Source organism: Lepidothrix coronata, unplaced genomic scaffold, assembly GCF_001604755.1.
Source record: "Lepidothrix coronata isolate B3197 unplaced genomic scaffold, Lepidothrix_coronata-1.0 Scaffold51, whole genome shotgun sequence".
Classification (NCBI taxonomy): domain Eukaryota; kingdom Metazoa; phylum Chordata; class Aves; order Passeriformes; family Pipridae; genus Lepidothrix; species Lepidothrix coronata.
Window position 1 is genome coordinate 5,383,380 of NW_016690231.1, and position 24,488 is coordinate 5,407,867.

Below are 24,488 nucleotides of genomic sequence, written 5' to 3' on the forward strand. Positions count from 1 at the left end.
AACCCCCCAACCCAAAGGAAGAAAAAAACTGAGCATAGCACTAATTAGCATGAGAAGCATGAGAATCATTAACCAACAGAAGATAGAATATTAATTAATAAGAGAACTATGTAACTTGCAGCCATTGAACACTAATTCCTGTGTTGTTAAAATGTATAAATAGATAAAAGTTTTGACACCATCCAGCGTCACATCACATCATTACACTCATACAATAAATACCCAAGAAAGCCATGTAGCTCGCCCTTAAATATGTCATTAAAGCAATATCTGGCCACGCTTGCAAAAGAAACAGTTTTTATTACAAAAGTTTTATACAAAGTAAATTATAAATACAGCCTTCACACAAAATGGCTTTTGGCAATCAAAAAAGCTCGCCTTGTACTCTGGCAACCCTGGAAAAAACTGGCACTAAAGCTGTTACGGTGATAAAACCTGATATCAAGACATGACAAATTCTTGTGTAGACATTAGGAATTAAAAAATTAGTCCTTTTCTATGCAGGAAACAATTCCTCTCTGTATTCCTTTCAGGAGAATGGCAGTTACTAAAACAGGCTAAACCTCCAAACTGTAGAGTTACTTTTTAGATGGGGATATTGTTTGTTTAGTGTCAAATGCCAGATGTAAACCCACATACTAAAAAAAGAAGTGTGCCTGCTGTCATATTACAACTACATTTTTTGTTTTCCAGTTTCAAAATACAATCTTAAAGACTAGGCAGTTAGTCTGCATTTATTGGTGTTATTTCAAACAAAGAAAGGCCTTTTTATTCACAAATGAAGATATATCAAATTGAGAAAGAAGTACCACAAGGACAATACAGTCAAAGGAATATGAATACATATGAGTGCACTTGTAGGGCAATTAGCACCTTTTTATTCAAGTGGCTCCCAAACCACCTTGAAAATGTTGGCTCATTTCTTTTGAAACTGAACCTGTTTTAGTCCAAAAATTGCTAGCAAGGAGCTGAAGTCCCTGAAAACCATAATGCTAAAGTTCTGATCCTACACACTAGAACTGGTCATTCTGAACTTTACACCAACAAAAAGAACCACAGCTTTCTTGTCTTTGAAAACAACTGAGAGGTGGAAAACTTTGCAGTGGCCAGAATACCTTCAACTTCACAGGCTGTATCTCCTTACAGGATGTAACTTCTGGTTCCTCTTACAGTTCAGAATTAGTAGGGAAAACAGCACAGGTTACATGGTAATACAGTGATTCGTTACTTAAAGGGCTGCATAGAAGACATCTCATTTAAATATTTATCCCCTAACAAAAAAGTAATAGCACTTCATCCAGTTCTCTTTCATACCCAATAAAAAGTGCCAGCAATTTCTCAAGTAGGTTCCATTTCATGGAATTACTGGAGGAGGTAATGATGTATTTACATAATGTTGTTACGCAGCTAACTTTAATTTCTTCTTCTTTGCTTTCATGACAGGTGGCAATGATATTTTGAAAGCAGTCCTGAAAAAAAAAACATAAAAAAAGGAACTGTCAGCTACACTGAACATATTTCCACACCCAGCCCTGAAATACAAAGAACAAACACTTACTCGCAGGTACTGCAAATAGGACTGAAGTTGCAGAATACTGGAAAAGAAAAGAATTGGCTTTCACTAAAATAGGTCATTTGAATGGAAGAAATCAGACTGTTAAATATTCATAAACTCACTTGACAAGCACACAGAGCACACGTAACCAATTTCAATGAGGTTCCGATGACAGAAACACGCAGCTCTGTAGTCAACATGAACAGGAGGTGGGAGGACCAGCTGTGATCTCTGCTCTTGGTCAGGGAGAAATACCCACTGCAGGGAAGGAGAAAAATACTTTGTGAATTGGACTGGTACTGCTGTATCTCCTCATCAGTGATATTTCACATCTCACACAGGAAAACCCCTCAGGTGTTTTTTCAGTGACTTACCAACAAATATTGCAGGAGGGATGGCATGTGGGGCACTTTCAAATATATGCCACCTGTAATGTCACAGGCCTGCAAAGCAGAGAGAATGATCAGGTTGTTGTTTTATGACATTAACAGGATATTTAAAATGTCCTTGTACTGCACAAGGCCTGCATGACAGAACTGTCAGATCCACTGAACATATTTCCACACCCACTCTTCCTTAACGGAGGAAAAGAGCAGAAGAACATGTTGAACTATCTGGCATCAAGTATCTATGAATTAATACAAACAGCAAATAAGAACAGGAAGTCTGTACCTGTTGTAGAAGACCCGAATCAGAGTCCAGGACACAGGCATCAACCAAAATACTCTGCAAGGAAAGAGAGGAAATGCATGAAAACCAAATTCAGCCAGGATCAACGTAGCCCTGCCAGTGCTCCTGACATGACTTTTTTCCACTACACATGCACCCCACATAGAAATGCACCTGCTTTTGCAGATGCAGGGCCACCACAGCCACAGGAAAGCTCTTCCACTTGATCAGAACGTAATCATAAGAGAAACGAACTGATTTGTCATCTTTGCACATTAATAAAAGACAATATAAATTCAAAGAAAAGCAGCCTCACCTGTTTCTGCGCTGCAAAGATCACATTCATGAAATTCATATATTGCAACGTGCTGTCTTCTGCGGCTTTTATGACCTAAATAAAACAACTCAGACTTGTTAGCCTACATATATCACTGGATTTGAGAACCAAAAGAAAACTGACAGCAAAAGTTCTTACCAAAATCCTTGATTTCATTTCTTGATTGGCTAAGTATTAAAAAGAAAGAAAGAGAAATGCATCAGCACATTGGTTGTACCACCACAGTTTGCCCTTTTAATTCTGTAATCTCAGTTAGATATTGAACCTCTTCCATGTTAGATCTAACAGGTCAGATAAAACATATACGAAAATGTGGTCCAGTCCCAGTGACAAGTATCTGTGGATTAATTCCTCTCAACCTCAAAAGAGATCCCTGTTCCAGTTTTACTCGAATGCAACAGAAAATCTGCATAAGAACATGGACTGCTGTTCAAGTCCTTTTCTCCTGATTGTCACCCAGACCTACTTTAAACTGGGCAACTTCAAATGATCAGAATAAAACCTGTACAACTACTCCCAATTTTGGAAATGGGAGTGTATCAAAACATATGCATATCTGTGTGTGCATATGGATTTATATTTATCCTTCAGGTTCAAATATTTATTCAAGGATTGCAAACAGGAGAAGGTGTTACCTTTCACCTCTTTGCTCATCTTGTTGATGTCTACATTAGCTGACATTAAGGAATCTACATTCCAATCTTGGAAATAACTCCAGGATCCATACCACATATTCACCACCTTGGCCAACACACATCTAATAAGCACAACCCCCAGTTATTAAGCAAACCTTTCAGTGTTTAATATTATAAGAGAAAACAAATAGTAAAACAAGTACTATTACAAGAAAAAGTCTTAAAAACAAATAAAGGCTTTGAAGATTCTGTGATCAAAAGGATACAACAAAGTGCTTTAGCAAGTGATCCTGCTAGCAGGGTTTCTGTTTGCTGGCCCTTCATCTCAGCTGCAATACAAGAAAAGTTGCAAAAGTTTACTTTTAGATATAAAAACCAGTTGTTGAAACTGTCCACACCAAATACTCCAAGTTTTATCTTTGGCAAATAGTATTAAAGCAGAAAGCTGAAGTGTCAAGCATAATAAATTCATCTACTTTAAACACATTAAAATTCACATGATGAAAACAGAGGAAATTCCTAAAAGTCCTTGAGAGTCCAAGTATTTTACAATTCTGCATATTAAGCCTAGAATTTTCTTCTCCTTACTTTTTGTCATGAGGTCTTTAATCTCTTCTGCAATTGCATCATTTATTGCTGTCAATAATTCATATTTTCCATCCTTGCTGCCAGAGCAATTAGATTCCATGGAACTGCCTCCATCTCCAAAGGGATCTGCAGAAGCCCAGCGCTTTCCAGGGTACAGGAAACGGCTAAAACAGAGGAAAAGCAAAGCATTCATGTTTTGCCTTTAAGCTTGTAGGAAAAACTGTCATAAATTAATTAGCTGCAGATAGCAATACTCTGAAGTATAATTTCAAATACTTTTAATACTTTAGACATTAAAGAGACTACCTAACGTTGGTGACCTTCAAACTCAAACATGAGTAAACCCCAAATTCAGCTCCCTCCTTTCAAGACATCTCTTAAGAGAACTGGCAAACAGATACTATGGCTGCACTTTGGGGAGACCCCAAGACTCACAAATATCTGCAGGGAAAATATCCACTAAACAGGAAACTTCTGCCACTTGCATTGTTCCACTTGATGCATCTCTACAATTCTCTCTCTCTCTGTATATCTTTAAGTCTATTTAAACCTCCCTTCTGTTTTATAAGCCTTTTTGTTCCTTTGTAAGGCACTAAGATTATTTCTTTCCCACAATTTTTTAGCTTATATCTTGTTTTAAGACAGTGATATATTACACACGTTAACTTGGTTTCAATTATACATTTCAAGGCAGTAAGAAAATCAGAAGACAGATATAGGAAAGTGCATTTGAAACCTTTACACTGTTCAAAAGCAGCTCTACCTTTCCTGTGTGTGACTTGCTATCACAGCGAGTTTGTTGGTGCGATTCATGAACAAGTGGGAATTTCCCAGCACCATCACGGCATCGATGCATTTCGACAGGGTGAACTGCTGGAAAAGAAAACAGCAGATACAGCACAGTAACAGTTACACAGAAGCAACTCAAAAGAAATCTGTGAAATAACTGCAGTTTAAAAAAGAGTGTTCTGATACCTGATGTCTGCTTTAGCAGACAACGTTAGGATAGTTCAGAAGTCAAAGATTAATCCTACCTCTTGCCTACTTACTAACGATTAAAAAAAATGACACCGTTCCCCTCAGCAATGGCTACGGGCAGCACCAGGGCCGTACCTCCGCCTCTCCCAGCGCCCTCTTCCCCCACCAGATGGGGTTGGTGTCGATGACGATGACCAGCAGGCTCAGCTCGTCCTCTGCAAAGGGACCGACACAGCAGCGTCACTCGGGGCCCGGGGCAGAGGAGCCCAGTCCAGGCGGCAGAGCCGTGCCCGAGAGCCCCGCTCCGGCCTCTGCCTCCTCCACGAGGAACCCGAGCCCCGCTCCCGGCACCTCCCGGACCCCGCCGCGGTCCCCTCAGACCCTGAACGCGGTACCCCCGAACCCGCCGCCTCACCCGCGCTCATCTCGCCGGTCGGGAGAAGCAGCTGCTCCCGGCGGCCTCAGATGACGCTCCGTCCCCGCGCTCCGTCATCCGCAGGCGCCCCGGCCCTGCCCACGCCCCGGTGCGGCGGGAGGAGCGGAGCGGGGAGCGATGAGCACGGACGGTACCGGGGGATATCGGGGGGCGATGGGCACGGACGGTACCGGGGGGATATCGGGGGGCGGTGGGCACGGACGGTACCGGGGGGATATCGGGGGGCGATGGGCACGGACGGTACCGGGGTGCCGGGCCGGGCCAACGCGCCCCGTTGTTTTCCAGCCTTGATCGAGACCTTCCGGGCACAGCTGAGGGACGACCCCGATGTCGCCTCGGCCGTGGCCGCCATCCGCGCCCTGCTGGGCTTCCTCAAGCAGGACCGAGGTGGGCCCGGGTCCCCTCCCCGCTGCACCCCGGGTGTCCCCGGGGCCAGCCCCTGACCCTGCCTGTCCCCAGGAGAGACCATCCAGGGCCTGCGGAACAGCCTGCGGGACGCCATCGACACGCTGTCCCGGGTGGACTCCTCGGTGGCCGTGTCCTCCGGCGGGGAGCTGTTCCTGCGCTTCATCAGCCTCACGTCCCTGGAGTACTCGGTACGGGCCGCCCTGCTCGGCCCCGCTGTGCCGGAGGACCCTCCCGCCTCACTGGCATCCCTCTGTCTTCCAGGACTACTCCAAGTGCAAAGAAATCATGATCGAGCGCGGGGAGATCTTCCTGAGGAAAGTGTCTCTCTCGAGGAACAAAATCGCCAAGCTGTGCCACCCATTCATCAGAGATGGTGCTGTGAGTAGGGCCTGGCAAGGTCACTCCTGTTCTAACTCCTGCATGACAAGCCATAGCACTATTAACAGAAGTAAAGGTTTCCCAAAGCTCAGCAAAAATAAATGTCTGAATTTCCTTTGTTTTGGCAGCGAATCCTGACCCATGCCTACTCCAGGGTGGTCCTCAGGGTGCTGGAAGCAGCTGTGGAGGCAAAGAAGCGATTCAGTGTTTATGTTACTGAGTCACAACCAGATCAAGCAGGGCAAGTACTCGTTAATTTGGTTTTTATCTTGGTTAACAGGGTAAGTTACAGCTACCATCAAGCCTACCAAAGCTGCTAGGCTTGGTTGCAGCATTTTAAATGGCAGCTGTCACTAATATCACATTATTCTGGACAAGTAGAAAAAAACCCTAAACAGTATTGGTAATTAACTTCCCATACTAAATATTCTAATTAGCGTTATCCAGGTTTTCCTCAAATGTTTGCAAACTTTCAGGCAGTGCCAAGCAACTGCTTTACCCCTGGGAGATGGGAGAGAACCGATTTCTAATTTTCTCCTTCAAAAATAGGGCAAAATAATCAGGATTATCCTGACCATAGCATAGTGAAATGTATAGGTAAAATGTCATTTGAAGATGCCAAATAAAGTAATTACTTCAGAGCATATTTTGTTGCATAAGTGAAAGAGTAAACCCTGCTCACTGGATAATACACAGCACTAACAACACACACCACCACACCAACAATTCCTTCCATTTCTATACAATAACTTATCTTCTGTTCTACAAGAAACAGAACATGGACAGTCACGGGTTTCAGTCTTTCAGACAATATTTTCCTATCACTGTCTTTAAAGAAAAGATTTGTAAGGTTCAAACATGTTTTCTTTAACAGGCAAAAAATGGCAAAAGCCCTGAGGAAGCTGAACATTCCCGTGACTGTGATTCTGGACGCTGCAGTTGGGTAAATCTGATCGTAAATCTTAATATTGTTCATCACAGTTCTATTTTGACAGTGTTACACATAAGTTTTCTAGAAGCTTTTTCAAACTCCAGAGGTTATTACTTAGTTTGTCATAGTCATCAAACAGGCTAAACAAGTTACACCTTTAGGTGCACAATTAGGAGAATGTGTCTGTTACAAGACAAGTATTTGATTTTGCATGTTAGAATGAAAGGAGGAGTCAGACCTAAGTGTAGAACTCGTGGAGATCTGTAAAAAAAACTAAGGTTCTACACAAAGAGGGGTAGAAAATGATATCATTTTGGGGGTTTTAAGGTGTTTGCTAAACTACCACTGCTTTGTACAAGTCCAAAACATGGGAAAAGAAAGAACTATAATAAATCTGAACCTCAAGAAGTTCAAAATGCCCAAGACGCTGCCTCCAAGGCACATGGACTTACAAGAGGTGGAACTAGTGCAGAAAAGTGAAAGCCTGCTTGAGTTACTCATTTCTGTTCTGTTCAGCAAATCCTTTGCCATGTTACCCAGTAAGCCTCGGATTTTTTTCCCCCTCTTTGAACAGCTACATTATGGAGAAAGTGGACCTGGTGTTGGTTGGTGCTGAAGGTGTGGTTGAAAGTGGAGGCATTATCAACAAGGTAATCCTGAGTTTCTTCCATCGTTCTCTAAATTCTGGACTTTTAAAGTTTGGTTCCTTTGAAAAGTTTAAGGCTTTTTGAAAAGATTCTTCTATTTGGATGTTTTCCAGTAAATGTCTCTTTATTGTTGGAAACTGGGCAATATTATGTCATGCAAGCACCGAGTCTGCAATGTTGTTTTCCATCTGTCTCCACAGATTGGCACTAATCAAATTGCTGTGTGTGCCAAAGCCCAGAATAAGCCATTTTATGTGGTAGCAGAAAGTTTCAAGTTTGTAAGACTTTTCCCTCTAAATCAGCAGGATGTCCCTGACAGGTTTAAGGTAAGAGAAATTCTAATTCCACCTTACCCAGCTAAGGTGCACACTTGTGTGTCTGTGAAAAATTTTCCTCTAAGTACATTTATCTGGATCTCTGTGCTGTGGCATGTTATGGAGCAGCTCTACTATACAGTCATGTGCCAAACAGCCATAATTTGTCTTATTACTAATATATAGTTCCTAAAGCAGTTCCTTTGGGGTGCAGGAGCAGTTGAGAGTAAGAAACAGTTAAACCAATACACTTTAGAACTACAAATTGTACTTTTTACAGAAGATAAAGCAGCTGAGACCAAGGTCTCACCAGTCTCTGCACTTGACTTCCTTCAGTTTTACCACAAACATCTGCTCAAGGCTGTAGTACCACTCTTGCCCAAAAGAGGATTTAACTTGCAGTTGTGTAATAACTGGTGGTCTCTGTTTCCTTCTAGTACAAAGCAGACACTCTGAAAACAGGTCAGAATCTCACAGAGGAGCATCCCTGGATTGACTACACATCCCCATCACTCATCACGCTGCTGTTCACAGACCTGGGTGTGTTAACTCCCTCAGCTGTCAGTGATGAACTCATCAAACTCTACCTGTAACACACAGGACTCCCTGCACAGATGTATCATCTTCAGTGACCATCAGGGCTGTAGGGCTTGGAAGATGATACAAGTTATAGGAACATGGCAAGGAAACAACATCATAAGGATTAATGTAATTATGGACCACTCTTGAAAAAATTCCAGAAGTTACTACAGCTTCTAAAGACCTAAAGTAAATTATTTTAAAGATGGGTGGAGTGTTTTGATACTATAAATTAAAGTACCTTATGGTGTATTCAGACTTGTTCTGAGGTGTGCTGTTACTGAGCTGTGGGATGTATCTGAAAAAAAAACAGAATTAAAACATGCACAAGGCTGCTGATGGAAATTGCAGCTCCTGCCACACCAGAGTGGTGCTTTTAGCTTTGTTCTCAACGACTGCAGGCTGGTTTGTGTGTCTTTCTGGATGCCAGGTCTCCCCATGAAGAAACTGGATCGATTCTGTTCTCTGTATCATTTTTTATAAAAATCCAGATTTATTGAAATAAGCAGTATTTTAATGTAAAAGGATAAGTGTCAGCCTTCAGACTCTGTGTCAGCAACAGTTTCTGCTTTGAGTCTACTCTGGCTGCCTGTTAGTTTCTTCTCAAACTCTTCTTCACTAATTTTCCCCTTTTTTAGTCTTTTCAAGAGTCTTGTGTCATTCAGCAGCTCCTCCATATCCTCATCTTCGATATCAGAGCCCTGTTGGCAGTTGAAAACAACAAATTAAACACTACACCAGAAAGTTTTCATTCTATATAGCTGAACGTGAGAAGATGACAACTTGGATTTTGCCAGGAGTATCCAAGCAGGAAATAATACTCAGTTCCTACCCAGGAGACTCTGTAACTCTCAGCTACACTTGTTAAAAATTAACAAAAGCAAGGAAAAATCAAGCCCTGTCCACCATCGGGCCCTCCTGCAGGACTCCAGAGAAATAAAAATCCCTGCTGTGTCTGCTGGCAGCACTAATAACCAGCATAAGTGCTGAGAAATTGGTTTAGTGTTTGGCTTTAAAAAGCTTCTCTGTAATTTTTTTGTTAAGATTTGCCTGTCAAGGTCCTAAAAAGTTACTTTACAGCCATCAGTTCCACCACACTAAAATCCCAGGGCACTCTACCATTTGAAACTATAATTATTTGCATTTTAACAGAATGGACAGTTACCTCTTCATGCTTCCTTTTAGCTGTTACTTTCTTTTTCTTCTCCCTCTTGGCTTTCTGCTTTGACCAGGCTTTGTTCTTTATGAATTTCTTTTTCCCTTCATTTTCTTCTCTCTCTTTTCTTTGTTGTTCTAATTTCTTTTGTCTCTGCTTTTCTCTATTTTTATCCTTAAACGAAATGGAGTCTGTATTCACAGTGACTGGAGTAAAGTCTGGAAAACATTTTCCTCTTAGTTCAGGCATCTTTGGCATTTTTAACAATGCAAAACCTCTGGCAAGACTGGCAAAATCCAGATCTGTTGAAACAAAGATTATAAAGTCAGTTTCCTGCTGAATAAAAAGTTCATTTAACTGAGAAAGAAAAAAAACCCCTAAAATTATTTTAGTGTATTGTTTGCATTCTATACTTAACACCAGCAACAATACTAAGTCACTTTTATTTATACTTATATCGGTTTGGTTGAACTCCATAATTAAATGTTTTCTCTTGAAACAAGCTGCTTGAAAAAATAGGAGTTTTCTCAAAATTTGATGTTGTAGAAAGTGAATCTGAGATTCAGAATCAGTAGTTGAAGCTTGGGCACAATAATACCATGGGTTTTTTTTCCCAAACCAAATCCCGTCTTCTGAAAAGAAGAGTAGAAGACACTAGCCCTGCCGGGAATTACCTTTTATTCGGAAGATCAGATTGCATTCATGTTTGGCATAAGCCTGGACATAAGACACAAAGGCTTTCATCCCTTTCTCAAACACTGCCCTGTCAGCCAGGGCCATGGACTTCAGTTTGGGAAGAAGATCCAACACATTGGTCTGTGGTTTCATTTCCTGCATGGGACACTGAGAACCAGAAAATAAACAACAAAACCAAAGGAAAAGTTCAGCTAAGTGGTGTCAAATGCGCTGTGAAACCTCAAACACACACTTCCTGCCCAGTTAATCCTCAGTGAGCTTTGAGCCCCTTTCCCCTTGGTCATTCCAACATACCAGCTGACCATCAGCTCCACACAACAGCTGTCCTGGCCCAGCAGAGGAGTTCCCACACTGCAACCCTGCAGAGGCAACATCGTCTTGTGCCTTATCAAGCTTTGATCTCATTAGCAGGTCTAGAGAATTTATACAATTACACAAATGCAGGAGCAGGCATGGGAAAAGAGTTAAAAATGAACAGCACAGAGGGTGCAGTGTGTCAGCTGGTGGTGGCAGGGCTGGGGCAGGAGGGTAGGCCAGCACTGCCCTTCTGGAAATGCACAATTTACACCCTTAGGGACAAAAAGCCTTTCCTTACTCACTGCCCACATGTTCCTCTTCCAAACTCAGTAGGCTTCCTATCAGCCTGTCCCCTTGCTCTCTCCTGCTTTGGGGTAGAATAACAGTCCACGAACCTTTTGGTTGATGGAGAGAAAGTTAACATAGGATTCTTCCATGGGAAGCAAAAACACGAGTGCGCTGCCGACGTTGCCGATCCGCGCGGTCCGACCACAGCGATGCACAAAGGCACTGCAACAACCCAACACGGGCAACTCAACAGGACAGTCAGGCTGATTTTAAAGTGTTAGACAGGCAGCAAAAAGGGCCTGGGGATGTGGAATGTGGAATGGAAAGTATGATGTTCTGTACTTTTGAACTAAACCAACGGGGATTAGTAAAAGACAATGTCCCACAAAGAAGGGTGGCAGCCCCACTCAAGAGTATCAGCCTTTCTTGTTCCTGCATCATTTTGTGTTCACCCAGATTTCCAGGCAGTGATTAAATGTGTTTTCTGCAATTTTGGTTCCCAGTTTATATCTGAACAGCACAAGAACATGATCACATGGACACAAAAGGTTCTTACGACTTGGAACTGTACCTTGCACTGCTGGGTGGGTCGTACTGCAAAACCCAGTGCACTTCTGGGATGTCAATGCCACGGGCCATCACATCTGTGCAAACCAAAATGCCCCTGGGAAGGAGGAAAAGTGTATTTTCATTAAACTCATTCGAGGAGAGCCAGCCCCCCCAGCTGTGTGTTCTGCATCTTCACTGGACGGGGGGGACAGAGCATTAGAAACATTTGGGGATTCAAAAGAGACAAAATATAAGGTAACTGCAGCTTCCACCAACTAAAATTCCACATAACATTATGAAAATTATTGTGATTTATATTACATTTCTAAGAAAAATCAATTTCCTATTACATATTCAAATTCTAAATCAGCATTGCATCAACGACAGCTGAATGTACTATTATAAATGTTTCAATAAAAAACTTAAAAGAGAATGACAATTTTAGCACATCAAAATTGGTCTTTTAAATGCTGGTCTTTTAAACAGCTGTTCTTCCAATCTGCTGGTAATTATTTTTCTCATAATATAAAATGCCAAAGCTCAGGTCCCACGCAATAAATAATGACAGCTAATGAGGCAAGAGTCTCTTAACATCCTGCAGAGCTGCCAAAGAACACTTTTCTGCAGTTAAGTTACAGCCCTGTGTTACCACATTCTTGTTCATACGCTGCAAAAATAATATCCTGGGGTTTTGCTCTGGCTCCCACTCTGTGATATTACAAATACACTCAGAACCAGCCTGTAGCATCCTCCTCCTCAGCTGTTCTTCCCTGCTCAAGTAGCAGGACAATAGTCAGACAAAATCACCGAAATGCCCCTCACTGCTCTGACTTTTGGCTGGTTCAGCCCCAGTTCTTACCCCGGGAGCTTCCGAAACTCGGTAAAGATCTTGTTACGCTTGTGCTTCATTTTCCCATGAATGCTCATTATTTTCACTTGTTTAATCAAGGATTCCAAAGCCTTCCCATAGTATTCCACACAGGCACACGTGCTGTGGTGATAAAGACAGGCATTAAGTCAAAAGATTATGCTGCATTTTTAATCTGGTTTAGACAGTCAAACTCGAGTGGTCTGAAATGTTTCAAAACTATACACTATTGACTATTTTCATATAACCATGCACATAATTTTTATAAATTACATATAATCATCTATAATGTCTTACTTGAAAATTGCATCTAAAATTTCTGTTTTGCTTAATAACATTCAACACAATCCTCAGATGAAGAAATGATTAATCTCTTTTTAGGCACCATATTCTACAAGACACCTCTCAAAATTAATCACTTTGAAAAAGTTGTATCCTTGGCAACACAGGGCAGGTTTGGAATTTAATAAAACACTATTAATAAAACTGTTTTCACAATGAAACACCAACAAAATTACCTAAAAAAGACCAGATGTTTTTCCTGTTTGTGCTGCCGAAGAAAATGCACCAACTGATTAAATTTTTCATCTGCTTTGCAGATCTAAACAATTCAAGAGAAAAAAAGAAAAGTAAGAAAATAGACTTCTGGTTCTTCCATTAATGTGATCCTAAGACTTAAAAACTTATTGACAGAACCAGGAAAAAAGGAGAGGGAACAAGAAGCTCTCTCAAAGCCCAGGTTCCCACCATGTAATAGTTCTCCAGGCGTGTGGGAGTTTTCTGGGTGTTGGTTGCTGCCACTCCCTTCTCCTTCACCGAGATCCGGACGGGATTCCGGAGCCCTGCTCTCACCAGGTTCTCCACCTCCTGAGTCTGAGTAGCTGAGAACAGACCTGTCCTTCTCTGCTTGGGCAAAAAGTCCAGGATGGCATTTAAACTGCAAGCAAGCACATGGAAAATATAACTGTCCCAAGGCTCCCCTCAGAAAGAGGTTTAATCACTGAAGGAAGAGTTTACAAGAATTTACAAGCAGAATAGGTTTTATCATCACATGCCAAACTCCTATTGAAATAATTAACTTAAACAAAGAGAAAAGGGAGATGAAAGCTTATTTGTTAAAGTGTTCTAAGCCATTCTGATGTGTGAGTAATGATGCTTAACCAAGCATTAAATAGAGATGTGTTAATAAACAACTTAAAGAGAGATGTGCTAATATACATGAGAACAAAAGAAATTTTAAACTCTGTATTCATCAAGGATCCACTTTTCCTGATTCTCTTCCCACTTAGCAATTGCTTTATGGAGCAAAGAGAGAAAAAAGACAAAACAGAACAAACTATTGCAGGCCACACTCATTCCCATCAATCATTTAAACTCATTAAAAACTTTAGGATTATTAGAATTTATTATTTCAATACCTGGCTTCAAAGCCCATATCTAGGAGTCTGTCTGCTTCATCCAACACCAACACATCAAGAGCCTTCACACAACTTGCAAGATCCAGCCCGTCTGCTTTTCTCCTGAACAAATCCTCCAGGCGCCCCGGGGTGGCCACGATGATGTTCCCACTGTTTGGGAGAGAGGCAAGGGAAGGAATCTGGGAGACCTGCTATTATTGGTATCCCAGCACAGACCTGCCCTGCATCCTTCAATAAAACAAGTTCACTTTGTCATTTCTAACAGCATCCATATTGCAGGGCCTTTGACACTGGGATGGGAGAAAAACTCCCAGGTGAAAGTAGATCACTCGTGGCAATAAAAGTTTAGGATATAATCAGCATCTATGGAATATTTGGTGCCTCCACACAAAAGCCAGTGGCAAATATGATTCCTTCAAAACTTCATCATTAGTATCAGCACCAAATATTTTCAAGAAATTAATGAGCAGGGAGAACTGAAATATTCAGTGCTGACAGTTTTCAGGTCTGTTCTTCACCCAAACAGCAGGTAAATGGTCCTGATGTCACATAAGATCCTTTCCCACTGTCTCCTTACTCAAAGACTCCACAATTTCCCAGCCACCCCCAACAGACTTTTGCAGCACCATCACATTTGAGCAGCAACAGGACCAAAGTCCTGGTCTGGAATCCCTGACAAGGAGAAAACCAGAGCTCTGAGACACTGATAAAAATCCTTGACAATCCACTCACCCGTGTTCCTTAAACTTTTCAACATCTTCCATTGGGTTCCTGCCACCAATTAATAGAATCTGACTGAAACAATAAAACACAAAGATTTGAGTCCTTAAGTTTTGCTGGTTCATGAATGACAGAAGCACAGAGAAGGAATTATGGTCATGGAAAGGCTGAAGTTCACTCACCTAAACATGGGAAAGTGTTTTGTGAAATGTGACAGCACCTCATGGATTTGAATGGCCAGTTCCCTCGTTGGTGTGATAATTATGGCTCCAACCTGCCCATGGAAAACAGGAATTTATGGAAAATAACACACTGGAAGAAAGATTTGGGCAAAATTCTCACTTTAAAGCTAAGTGAATATGAGCCATGACTTTGATCCTAGTTTAGACAAAACAGAAATATTGTTTTTATTATTTCCACGGAAATACAATAAGTGTGTAAAATGATAGATAATATCTGTGAAAGAAGCATTTTATCAATGTGCAAAACACCTCTGCTCAAAGAGCAGTACCTAATAATGGCATTTTACAGCACATAACAGTGAAGTTCTCTGCTCACTAAAATGTATTCAGAGTTAATGGATGCTGAAAAGCATTCAAAGCCTCACCAGCATATTCTACATTTTAGGACATTTTTCTAACAGCTCAGAACCCTGTTTTGATCATGTCAAAGGAGAAGTTGTATCAAAGTGCAGTGAAAGCATCCTAATATATATTTTCAAGTTTATTGTTACTGTTACACCAAAGAGCTGAGCACAGTCACTGCATGTACACATCCTTATGGATACCGTTCCTGAAGTCCTCATATCTTACTGGCACATCATAAAAAATATACTCATAACTGAATTACCTGACCCTACCTGCATTTTCTTTAACTTTTCCTCCCGTCTGAGCAGAATTTCCAGTATGGGAATCACAAACGCCAAGGTCTTCCCACTGCCCGTCACCTGCGAGAAGGGAAACAGCGTCAGATCTCCGAGATCTCCGATCTCAGCTCCTGAGCCAAGAGCAAAGCCGAGGAAAAGCACTCACCGCCTCTGCAGCAACGTCCTTGTTATTCATGAAGAGCGGGATGGTCGCGGACTGAAAAAAGAAGCATCTCATGAGCGGGTGAATCGGTCACGGGGGAAAATCTCACAGCGGCGAAATCCCTCCAGGAGACACCAGAGCCGTCTGCGAACATCACCCGAGCAGAGCCGGTGGGAAAGCCAAGAGCGCGACTTCTACAGGACCCAAGGAGTGCTGTGGCCGCGGATCTGACCCCCTCCTCCCTCAGCCCGGCCTCCCTCCCCGGGGCCGGCGGGCGCGGCCCCTCACCTGCACCGCGGTCATTTGGTGGAGGCAGAGCGCCCGCAGCTCGGGGCCGGGGCCGGCCGGGAGCGGCCCCTCACCTGCACCGGGGTCATTTGGTGGAAGCGGAGCTCCCGCAGCGCCCGGAGCACGCCCGGGCTCAGCGGCACCGGGAGGGACCCCCAGCTCCCCTCAGTCACCGCCTCCATCTTGGCCGCGCGGTGTCACCCCCCCCGCCGCTCCCCCGCCCCGGAAACACGCGAGGCGGCACCTCCGTTCCGAGGCACTTCGGTTCCGCCCCCCCTCCCCGAGCGGTTTTGCCTCAGGAAACTCCGCAGAAAACGCCAAACTTTGGGTATGGTAAAAAAAAAAATCCACCATTTTTGTGGCAAACGGCTTATCGTAGTAAGTACTTCAGCAGGCCATACAGCAGCACTGTGCCATCTGGCTGCTCGGGGCTGGGGAGCAAAGATGTAGGTTCAAAATTACCTGGAATTCATGCACCTGCCCAGAAAATGGGATGTGGTTTGGATAAATTCCTGACATCCTAAGATAGCACAGAATCATTTTGGGTTAGAACCTCTGGAGATCGTCCAGTCCAACCCCCCAGCCAAGGTAGGGTCACCTGGAGCAGGTGACACAGGAATTCCAGGTGGGTTTGTGATGTCTCCAGAGAGAATCCATGTCCTCCCTGGGCAGCTACAGTGCTCTGCCACCCTCCATGGAGAGTTCTTCCTCATGCTGAGGTGGAACTTCTTGTGTTTTAATTTATGGCCATTACTGAACAAATACTTTATAAAACCTCTTTATGTTAATCTGGACTTTCTTAAAGCATCAAAGAAAAACAACACAAAGTTGCCTTTTTTTTTTTTTTAAAGAATTTGTTTATTTATCGAACCTGGGTCATATTTAGATTCACGAGCAATTTTTAAATGTACATCTTAGAATTCAATTTTCAGTGTTTTACACAAAAATATTGGCACACAACAGTTGCAATAAAGGTGTAAGAGCCACCTCTCTGAAGAACTGCTGCAAGTGTTTGCCCGAGGTTGAAAAAACTTTACCTGGAACATGAAAACCTGTAACAAATTTTAAATTAATTGTACAAAACTGTTGTGTGTTACTTGTAGAGGCTCCCCCCTGGAAAAGACCCCACCCCACCCCCAAAAATGATTACAACTAATATACATCAGTCACAACATAATCCTGGCTCAGCACCCACATCAGACGCTGCTTTAATTTTTTTAAACCAATCATCAGATACCGAGGAAAGGAACTTTATACAAAAACAAATCTACATGTGCCTGAAAAAGAAAACACACCAGTATTTAGCATTATGCTAATTCTGATCAGATCATGGCAGAGTTTGCCACTGCACTTAAATACAAGGGCTGCATAGCGTGGAAAAACCCCCCGAATCTGGAACCCTTTGGCCTCAGGAATCCAGATTTCCTGAACACTAAATGCCCTGGGCACTGGGCAAACAGTCTGAGCTTTGGACCTGCAAAAGCCAAAGGGTTTGCTAGTGTTTGCCAAGACACTGCACACAATTGGCTTCCAAATAAAACCTTCAGGAGACTAAAAACCGTACGAGGAACATTTGGTGATGAGCAGAGAAAAAGCACTTTCACAGCAACTATTTCATTTAAAAGAACTTTGGGAAGAAGTTGATGTAATTCGTTGCTGATGACTATCTTTGAAATAGCAACTAGGTACGAATTTTAACCTTTTCCTTGGCAGTTTCTGTGAGTGGGGAAGGGATTATTGGGATTATTTCAATTTTATAACACCTACTGCAGGGTTAAAGATGTAAAAATGCAAACAGTCACCTTTTGGGCCTTGTACCGTTTCCCTGGGCAGAACTGCAAATACTTATGGAAAGAGGGAAAAAGAAGTTAGAGAAGACATCAACATTGCTTGTTACTACAGTGAGTTACAGCGTTTGCAGCTTGCCTGGACCTTGCTTAGCACACAGACTGCGCAGATCTCAGTGGGAAAAAGATGCCAATAAAGTGACAAGATTTCAGCACAGCTTTTGCTACAGGAGATATATAAAAACAACTCGTTTTCAGCTGGGAAGGAACATAAGCAAAGAAGTTTTACAGTTCAGTAAAGAGGGTTCAGAAAACTAAGTGACTTATTTTTGTGACCAGGATGTTTGGTAGAGAGTGAACTGAAACCCGGGACCGCAGGAGGACTCTTAGACCACCCTTCGGACTTCAAAAAACCTCTTCAGGTAGTAGATCTGTCCCAGTGTCATGGCAACTAGTACAAGGGCCTCGAAGAATGACCACAGAACCACTCTGCTGTTCGTGTTGTCATTGACTGTTGGGGGGGGAAAAAAAAAGAGCAGCAGTAAGTTACAAAGCATTTAAACTTGAAACACTCTGTCATGGGAAGTGAGACACTGCACATAAACCACCGGTGTTTGTGTCATGTCGTGGCCCAGAAGAGCCCTGAAGTGCCCTGCAGCCTTAGAGATGAGGGAGGGAATTTTCTGAACAGTTTGGTTTTAAACCCACTTTGGACATACACTGCAGCATCCTTCTCTATTCTGCCCACCTTACAAGCCTCTGTCTGGCCTCTCTGAGCTGCCATACAGGAGCCACTTGCTTTTTCACAGTCTCAAAGTCAAGCAGGGAACTCCTAATCTCTAAAGGTTCACCATCTTTAGTTCTAAAATTCAGCTTTTTCTTAAATCAGACCATTAGTAACAAACATCATAAAACTGAAGATAAGTTCAAACAGTTGAGGGTCCAACGCTTTAACAGAATGTAGTATTTTCACACTGAAAATATTTGCCCTTTATTCTCACTGGGGTTACCCCAAGGCAGCACTTGGAGCTCTGAGTCTCACTTTAAAGCTGTGTTTTAGCATGTGGGGGTTGTGACTGCAGAGTTCATCAGGAAAGTAACAGCAGCTCTGCTCTCTTCCAGTGAAACATTTAAAAGACTTTGGCTCAATTATTAAGCCACATCCACTTCAAGGGTGAAGTAATAGTTCAAGCAAAATTTATTGCTGGGAACCAAATCACAGAAACCCTGAACAGTTTGGGTTGGAAGGATCTTAAAGCTGATCCTATTCCAACCCCTGCCATGGGCAGGGACACCTTCCACTAGCCCAGGTTGCTCCAAGCCCTGTCCAACCTGGCCTTGGACACTTCCAGGGATGGGGCAGCCACAGCTTCTCTGGGCAACCTGTGCCAGGGCCTCACCATCCTCTCAGANAAAGCTGATCCTATTCCAACCCCTGCCATGGGCAGGGACACCTTCCACTAGCCCAGGTTGCTCCAAGCTCCATCCAACCTGGCCTTGGACACTTCCAGGGATGGGGCAGCCACAGCTTCCCTGGGTAACCTGTGCCAGGGCCTCACCACCCTCTCAGAGAAGAATTTCTTCCAAATATCCAGTCTAAAACTACTCTCTTTCAGTTTAAAACCATCCTCTTGTCCTGTCTCTACCTGCCCATGTAAATAGATTAAGAATTATCATCATCACTGGTATCCCCAGGAATACATCATTCAAACAACTACAGAATTTACACCAATTAAGCAAATATTATTTTCCATAACAACCCTTCTTACATGAGAGGAAGCCAATTAAAGGATGACTGCAAAATTCACCTACATTCTTTATTCTATGGGCAGGTCCTTCAGAATTTATTCTAAACTATTTTCTTTTAGGTAACTTGGAATAGTTTTCATGGGCTCATATTTTAAATCTCAGTTTACAAGTTCATTTGAGAGGGCAGAAGGCATTGAAGTCAGACACATACTTGCTCTATGTATTCTTTCACGAACTTCCATGTACTCTTGTTCATGCTTCACAGCTGTCATGGCCACTGCTAACTCATTAATCATCTCTTCTAGCTTGTTCTGGTGAGCTGCAGAATAATTTCAGAAGCATCAGTAAGTCTGTTAATGACTCAAAAAACAATTTGTTAACATTTATGGACAATTAAACTTAATTTCCTGCTGCAGAAGTTCTGACAAACGCAGCCTGTAAAACTTTCTATTCCTACAGCAAAGTTTAGTTTTCACAGCACCACTTTCCCTGATGTGTCTCTATGGTATTAAACAAGTGGGAAAACATTTCTCCACATCCAACTAGGAGGCAGGAGACACACAAATTAGAGTCAGTATTTCCAATATGCACATACTTGCCCAGAAAAGTAGAATGGAAGGACACACGAGATCAATACCACACACTAACAGCTATTTTGCCAATCTCATCCAATATATTCCAAGCAAATTATCTCAAGGCAAATGACAGCTTTTCCTAGTTGTTAAGCTTGCAAAAATAGAATGACTGAGAATTTAGCTCAAGATCATGATGCTGGCAAATGAGATCACTTTCTGGAGCAACAAATCTCATCCTGTGATCTTCAGGTTTAGCTGGGGCACAACACTGAGAGGGCACAAGGCTCCAGGTTCTGGTGTGTTGTGAAAGCAGGAGAGGAGGAAAATACCAAACCAGCAACAGAAAATTAGCTGGAGACAGCTCAGCAAATGGAAGGCTCAGAGATCTGAGATTTAGTGATTTGACTGTCAATCACAGGATCTTTTTAATCCATCCAAGCTCAAAGAACTGTCCACCTACAAATTAATAAATCAGGCAAGTAATTTGCAAGGTTTTCTAGCACCAAGTTCAAGGTATCACTCCACAAACACACCCTGAGCAATAAGCTCTTAAAAAAAGTCACAAAACCCAACACATTTTCCTTTGAAGGGACACACTTGACTTGGAAACTACCTTATTACAGTTTTATTTATAAATTAGGTGCTTCAGATCCCAATCTTAAAATGAAGCTATTCAAAATACACACCAAAAAAGAGCACGAGAGAATAACACTCACAGAAGTGACAATTAAAATCTAAATAGTTGTGCAAACCACACTCCCTCTGCTAATATCATAAATCCCTTATTTTCATGGCCAAGTGGTCATTGCAGTAAGTGCAGTTTATTAGTAAGAAAAGAAACTAAAGTGGCAGGGATTGTTTAAACACACTCAAAAAAATTCACTTAAGAAAACTGCCTTAAAAATTTAAAGCTGCACTAATATTCTTTACAACAGATATATGCAGACTCAAAAAAAAAGATTTAAGTGAGCCTTTAAAAAAAAGTTAGGAATGTGTTACTTTTCAAGTGGCATCAAGCAATCAATGCTCACAGTAATTTACTTGCTAAAATAGAAAACAAGAATTTTTTGCCTTTCTAGCTACGGTTAACCATTTCTAAATAAACTTTATGACTTGTTAGGCAATACTTTCATTTATTTGTTTTACAGCAAATGACAAGTTTGAGTTTTTCCCTTGACACATCAGTAATAATTCATAACCCAGAAGCAGCTTATTGCTTCCAAACCCCTTGATTACTCAACATCCCCTTTAGCAACAGAAAGCAACCACTGCCTGAAACATCCAATGCTCTTGCACGTTCAGTATTTAGTTGAATTTCCCCTAAAACTCCTGATTAAATCTTCTGTCAGCCAGAAAGAACCACCTGAACACAAACTGTCATGGGAACCTGTCCATGGGAGCTGTGGGTGCTCAGCATTGCTCAGAATCAGACCTTTTGGGTAGTTTATTAACAAGACATTCTCATGCTCCAAACAAATGTTACAGAGGAAAAGCCAAGTTAGCTGTTAGTGAATGAACATGTGCCAGAGACAAGATGCCAAGGAGCTTTCAAAAAGCAGTCCACATACCATCCCAGGTATCTCCACCACCTAGAGAGAAGTGTGAGAGATGAACACGGGTACAGGACAAAGGGCTGCAGATAAAACAGTCATTTACACAGCTATGGGGAAAATCTGATATTAGCACATTTGTCAGAGCTCAACTAAGGCCTGTGGAGGTCTAAATACTGCTGAGCCAACTAGAAATCAGAGTGGCACCGCTGAAGGACTAAAGGATGGAAGCATTAGTTTCTGCAGATGGCCAAGGGATTCTGTGGTGATTTTGCATTAAACTGCGTGTAACAAGGTGTAAAAACATCCACTTGAGCTGTGTCAGGACAGCTGATACACCTGAAGGAACGGGAATCCTGGGAGCCCTATTGAGTTCACAAGTCATGCATGGAGGGAAAAGCTCCCCGATTTCCTTGCAGGAATGTTCCTCACCTTCTGTCTCCATGTCTTGGCCCTTGGGAGCCTCCCCGATGTCAATAGTGAACATCACTATCTTGGGGGTCATGGTGGACATCCTGTTGCTGAAGCAGAACTTGTAGGTTCCATCCATGTGGGCAGCAAACGTGTATTTTCCACTGGACTCTCGATCCCCTTTGTAAATCCCTTTATTATCGGGCCCTGTAATCTGGAAAGAGGGGGAAAACAAAGGATCACACACTTTATTTCCGACACAGAGGGTTAAAATGCACCATTACCGCACTGCAAACACACCCTGGAGTTACCCAGTGACCAACACCAGCTGGGATCTGCCAGGGCGGGCACTGTTCAACTCCCACAACTCTGTGGTGCAGTTTTTCTGTACAGAAGTCTCTTTTAAAATCTCACAAACCTTTTGGTAAAGAAAGTCACACAAAAGCCTCTCCCTCCCTGGCCTCCCTGGTGGAGATAAGGAGCACCTAAGAACAAGGAAACCACAGTCTGGGGCTGTAAGTCAAACAGCTGCAGGGGAAACCTTATCTCTGCTGTGACAAGGGAAACAAAGAGGGGAAAAAAAGCCACTCTCTAATAGTCAATATGACTTTAGACACACAGCTGGGCACTACTGCAGTGACCACTTCAAACGGACTGAGGGCCTGAGTTCGGAGCTCCCAGGGTCACTGTGATCCTGAATTTCCATCCCACCCGGCCAAGCTGCTGTTGAGCTTCTACTAGTGACACGTGAACGAGATCTCACAATTTCCCAACTCTCATGCCACAGCCACGTGTAATTTAAAACTGTTACAGGACTCTCGGCAACAAACTCCCTGCTTTTTAACCCCTCTCGCGCTTAAGTTGCCCCAAACAGACAACTCTGCTCTTCACCACGGCAACAGCAACTCTCACTCAAGATCTCCCACTGACGTGACACCTCTTTGACGAGGACTCACCCACAACTTCCAGATGGCAATCCCTGACTAGACAACAAACCCCTCTGGGTTCAAGGGGAAGCGCTCCCGGAACAGGCGAAGAGCGACCGCGCTCATCTTCCCGCCCAATAATTTATTACACAGAAAAAGAAAATCCCGAGGGAGGAGTGGACAGAGCAGCAGGACAGGCTCAGGCAGCCACAGCAGGAGCGACCAGCAGTAGAGGCCCCTGGTCCCGCGCGAGGCCGGGGGCGCTCCCGCCGCCCGGAGCTCCCGCAGGGACCGCCCCGAACCGCCCGGGCAGGCGGGTCCGACCCGCTCCGGACCATCCCGAGCCCTGCGGCGGGTCTGGTCCCGCACGCAGCAGAGCCCCAGCGCGCGCGCCCGCCCGGCCCCGGCCCCGCCGCGCCGCCCAAGGTCGGCGGCTCTGCCCGCGCCGCCGCCGCCACCGCCGCCGCACCTCCACGTCGATGTCCAGGAAGCCGCCCTCGGCCACCTCGAAGATGAGTCCCATCTTGGTGCCGGACGGCACGCGCTCCAGGAAGCACTCCTCGGCGTGCGCGTCGATGCTCACGAAGTAGGGCTGGGCCGGGGCGGCGAGCGCGGCCAGGAGCGCCAGCACCGCCCGCAGCGCCGACATGGCGGAGCCCGGCACAGCGGCACCGAGCGGCGCTTCCGGCCCGCGCCACGCCCCTTCCGGCGCACGGGGCCGCCGCCCATTGGCCGCCACCGCCCCGTTGCCACGTACGGGCTGAGCTACGGCGGCCGCTGAGGGGCAAAGATGAGGCGGGGCCCGCGCTCAGTGGGGGGCGGGACGCGCCGCGCGGGAGGGGCCAATGGGAGGGGAGGAGGGGGAGGAGCGGTGGTGGAGGAAGCCAATGGGAGCGGGGCACGGCGGGCGCGCGGGTGAGGGGGCGTTGCCCGGCAATGGGGCGGGGCCAGAGCGGGAGGCGGGAAACGGGTCCCGAGGGAATGAGGGGGATCCTGGGGGGAGGAGGAGGAGGTTCCTGAGAGGATTAGGGAATGAGAGGGATTCTGAAGGGATGAGGCGGATCCCGAGGGGATGAGGGGGATCCTGGGGGAATGAGGGGGATCCCGAGGGAACGAGGGGAGGCAGCAGGGAGGGAAGGCAGCTGTCACCACCGCTGTCACCACCGCTGTCACTGCAGCCACCCCGAGGCCGCTGCTCCTGAAGCCCGGAAACCCAAACCTGTCACAGCCAGGGAGAGGTTTTGGGAGCAGCCAAGGTTTAAGAAGTTGACAGAGATGCCTGTCTGGTGGGCTGTTCACGCACAAGGAAACACAGTCAGGACACATCCAGATCCTGCCTCACCCGAGAGTAACTGTGTAAAAAGCTGTTCATTGTGTGGCTTAAACACGAATTTCCAATTAAAAATTTCAGCCAGAAATACAGAAATTCCTGTGCTTAAGGCAGCCCATTCCATGAGTAGCTGTTTAATGATCTGGAGAAGAGTTAAAACCAAACCACAACCTGGCTCTGCAGTGAGATATTTTTGTGTTGGGTTTGCCAACAAGCACCAGTTTTTGTTCTGGTGATACTTGGGTGTGTTTGTCTTGACAAATGTAACCCAAATGCTGGATTTACATCAGTAAACTCTGCTCTCCCTCCAGCTGCCAGGTGTGAGCTGCTGTGTCAGTGCAGGCACAGGGTGTGGGCAAGATTTCGGCAAGAAAAGCTGAACCTGAAGAGCTGCAGG

The 24,488-nt window shown here is 44.1% G+C and overlaps 4 protein-coding genes across 8 annotated transcripts; 1 reads left to right on the plus strand and 3 right to left on the minus strand.

Annotated features, from left to right (window-relative positions):
• Nucleotides 1–280: 280 nt before the first annotated feature.
• Nucleotides 281–5,289, minus strand: GTF2H3 (general transcription factor IIH subunit 3). Of its 2 annotated transcripts, none has more exons than XM_017815460.1 (13): nucleotides 5,178–5,289; nucleotides 4,898–4,977; nucleotides 4,548–4,654; nucleotides 3,785–3,948; nucleotides 3,463–3,525; nucleotides 3,197–3,226; nucleotides 2,700–2,728; nucleotides 2,541–2,615; nucleotides 2,228–2,281; nucleotides 1,930–1,998; nucleotides 1,678–1,813; nucleotides 1,559–1,595; nucleotides 281–1,469 (listed from the first exon to the last, which is right to left on the minus strand). In XM_017815460.1, the coding sequence occupies exons 1-13, from the start codon at nucleotides 5,185–5,187 to the stop codon at nucleotides 1,400–1,402; spliced, it is 924 nt and encodes a 307-aa protein (XP_017670949.1). In that variant the 5' UTR covers nucleotides 5,188–5,289; the 3' UTR covers nucleotides 281–1,399. The 2 variants fall into 2 exon arrangements, with proteins under 2 accessions (XP_017670949.1, XP_017670948.1); XM_017815459.1 differs by having other exon boundaries at nucleotides 4,548–4,657.
• On the plus strand, nucleotides 5,241–8,713 carry EIF2B1 (eukaryotic translation initiation factor 2B subunit alpha). 2 transcript variants are annotated; one of them, XM_017815456.1, is made up of 9 exons: nucleotides 5,247–5,328; nucleotides 5,484–5,585; nucleotides 5,658–5,794; nucleotides 5,868–5,984; nucleotides 6,113–6,225; nucleotides 6,859–6,927; nucleotides 7,490–7,565; nucleotides 7,763–7,888; nucleotides 8,314–8,713. In XM_017815456.1, the coding sequence occupies exons 1-9, from the start codon at nucleotides 5,316–5,318 to the stop codon at nucleotides 8,467–8,469; spliced, it is 909 nt and encodes a 302-aa protein (XP_017670945.1). In that variant the 5' UTR covers nucleotides 5,247–5,315; the 3' UTR covers nucleotides 8,470–8,713. The 2 variants fall into 2 exon arrangements, with proteins under 2 accessions (XP_017670944.1, XP_017670945.1); XM_017815455.1 differs by having other exon boundaries at nucleotides 5,241–5,328; nucleotides 5,484–5,984.
• A 215-nt stretch (nucleotides 8,714–8,928) lies between these two features.
• On the minus strand, nucleotides 8,929–15,959 carry DDX55 (DEAD-box helicase 55). 2 transcript variants are annotated; one of them, XM_017815454.1, is made up of 14 exons: nucleotides 15,838–15,959; nucleotides 15,479–15,529; nucleotides 15,307–15,393; nucleotides 14,630–14,721; nucleotides 14,460–14,522; nucleotides 13,728–13,877; nucleotides 13,057–13,246; nucleotides 12,828–12,859; nucleotides 12,301–12,432; nucleotides 11,464–11,556; nucleotides 11,000–11,114; nucleotides 10,286–10,454; nucleotides 9,621–9,913; nucleotides 8,929–9,156 (listed from the first exon to the last, which is right to left on the minus strand). In XM_017815454.1, exons 1-14 carry the CDS (start codon nucleotides 15,943–15,945, stop codon nucleotides 8,989–8,991), a joined length of 1,743 nt encoding a protein of 580 aa, XP_017670943.1. In that variant the 5' UTR covers nucleotides 15,946–15,959; the 3' UTR covers nucleotides 8,929–8,988. The 2 variants fall into 2 exon arrangements, with proteins under 2 accessions (XP_017670943.1, XP_017670942.1); XM_017815453.1 differs by having other exon boundaries at nucleotides 12,828–12,910; nucleotides 15,838–15,954.
• A 637-nt stretch (nucleotides 15,960–16,596) lies between these two features.
• Nucleotides 16,597–23,458, minus strand: TMED2 (transmembrane p24 trafficking protein 2). Of its 2 annotated transcripts, XM_017815461.1 has the most exons (5): nucleotides 23,231–23,436; nucleotides 21,857–22,049; nucleotides 21,443–21,463; nucleotides 19,511–19,618; nucleotides 16,597–18,061 (listed from the first exon to the last, which is right to left on the minus strand). In XM_017815461.1, the coding sequence occupies exons 1-5, from the start codon at nucleotides 23,408–23,410 to the stop codon at nucleotides 17,937–17,939; spliced, it is 627 nt and encodes a 208-aa protein (XP_017670950.1). In that variant the 5' UTR covers nucleotides 23,411–23,436; the 3' UTR covers nucleotides 16,597–17,936. The 2 variants fall into 2 exon arrangements, with proteins under 2 accessions (XP_017670950.1, XP_017670951.1); XM_017815462.1 differs by lacking the exon at nucleotides 21,443–21,463 and having other exon boundaries at nucleotides 23,231–23,458.
• Between the last annotated feature and the right edge of the window lie 1,030 nt (nucleotides 23,459–24,488).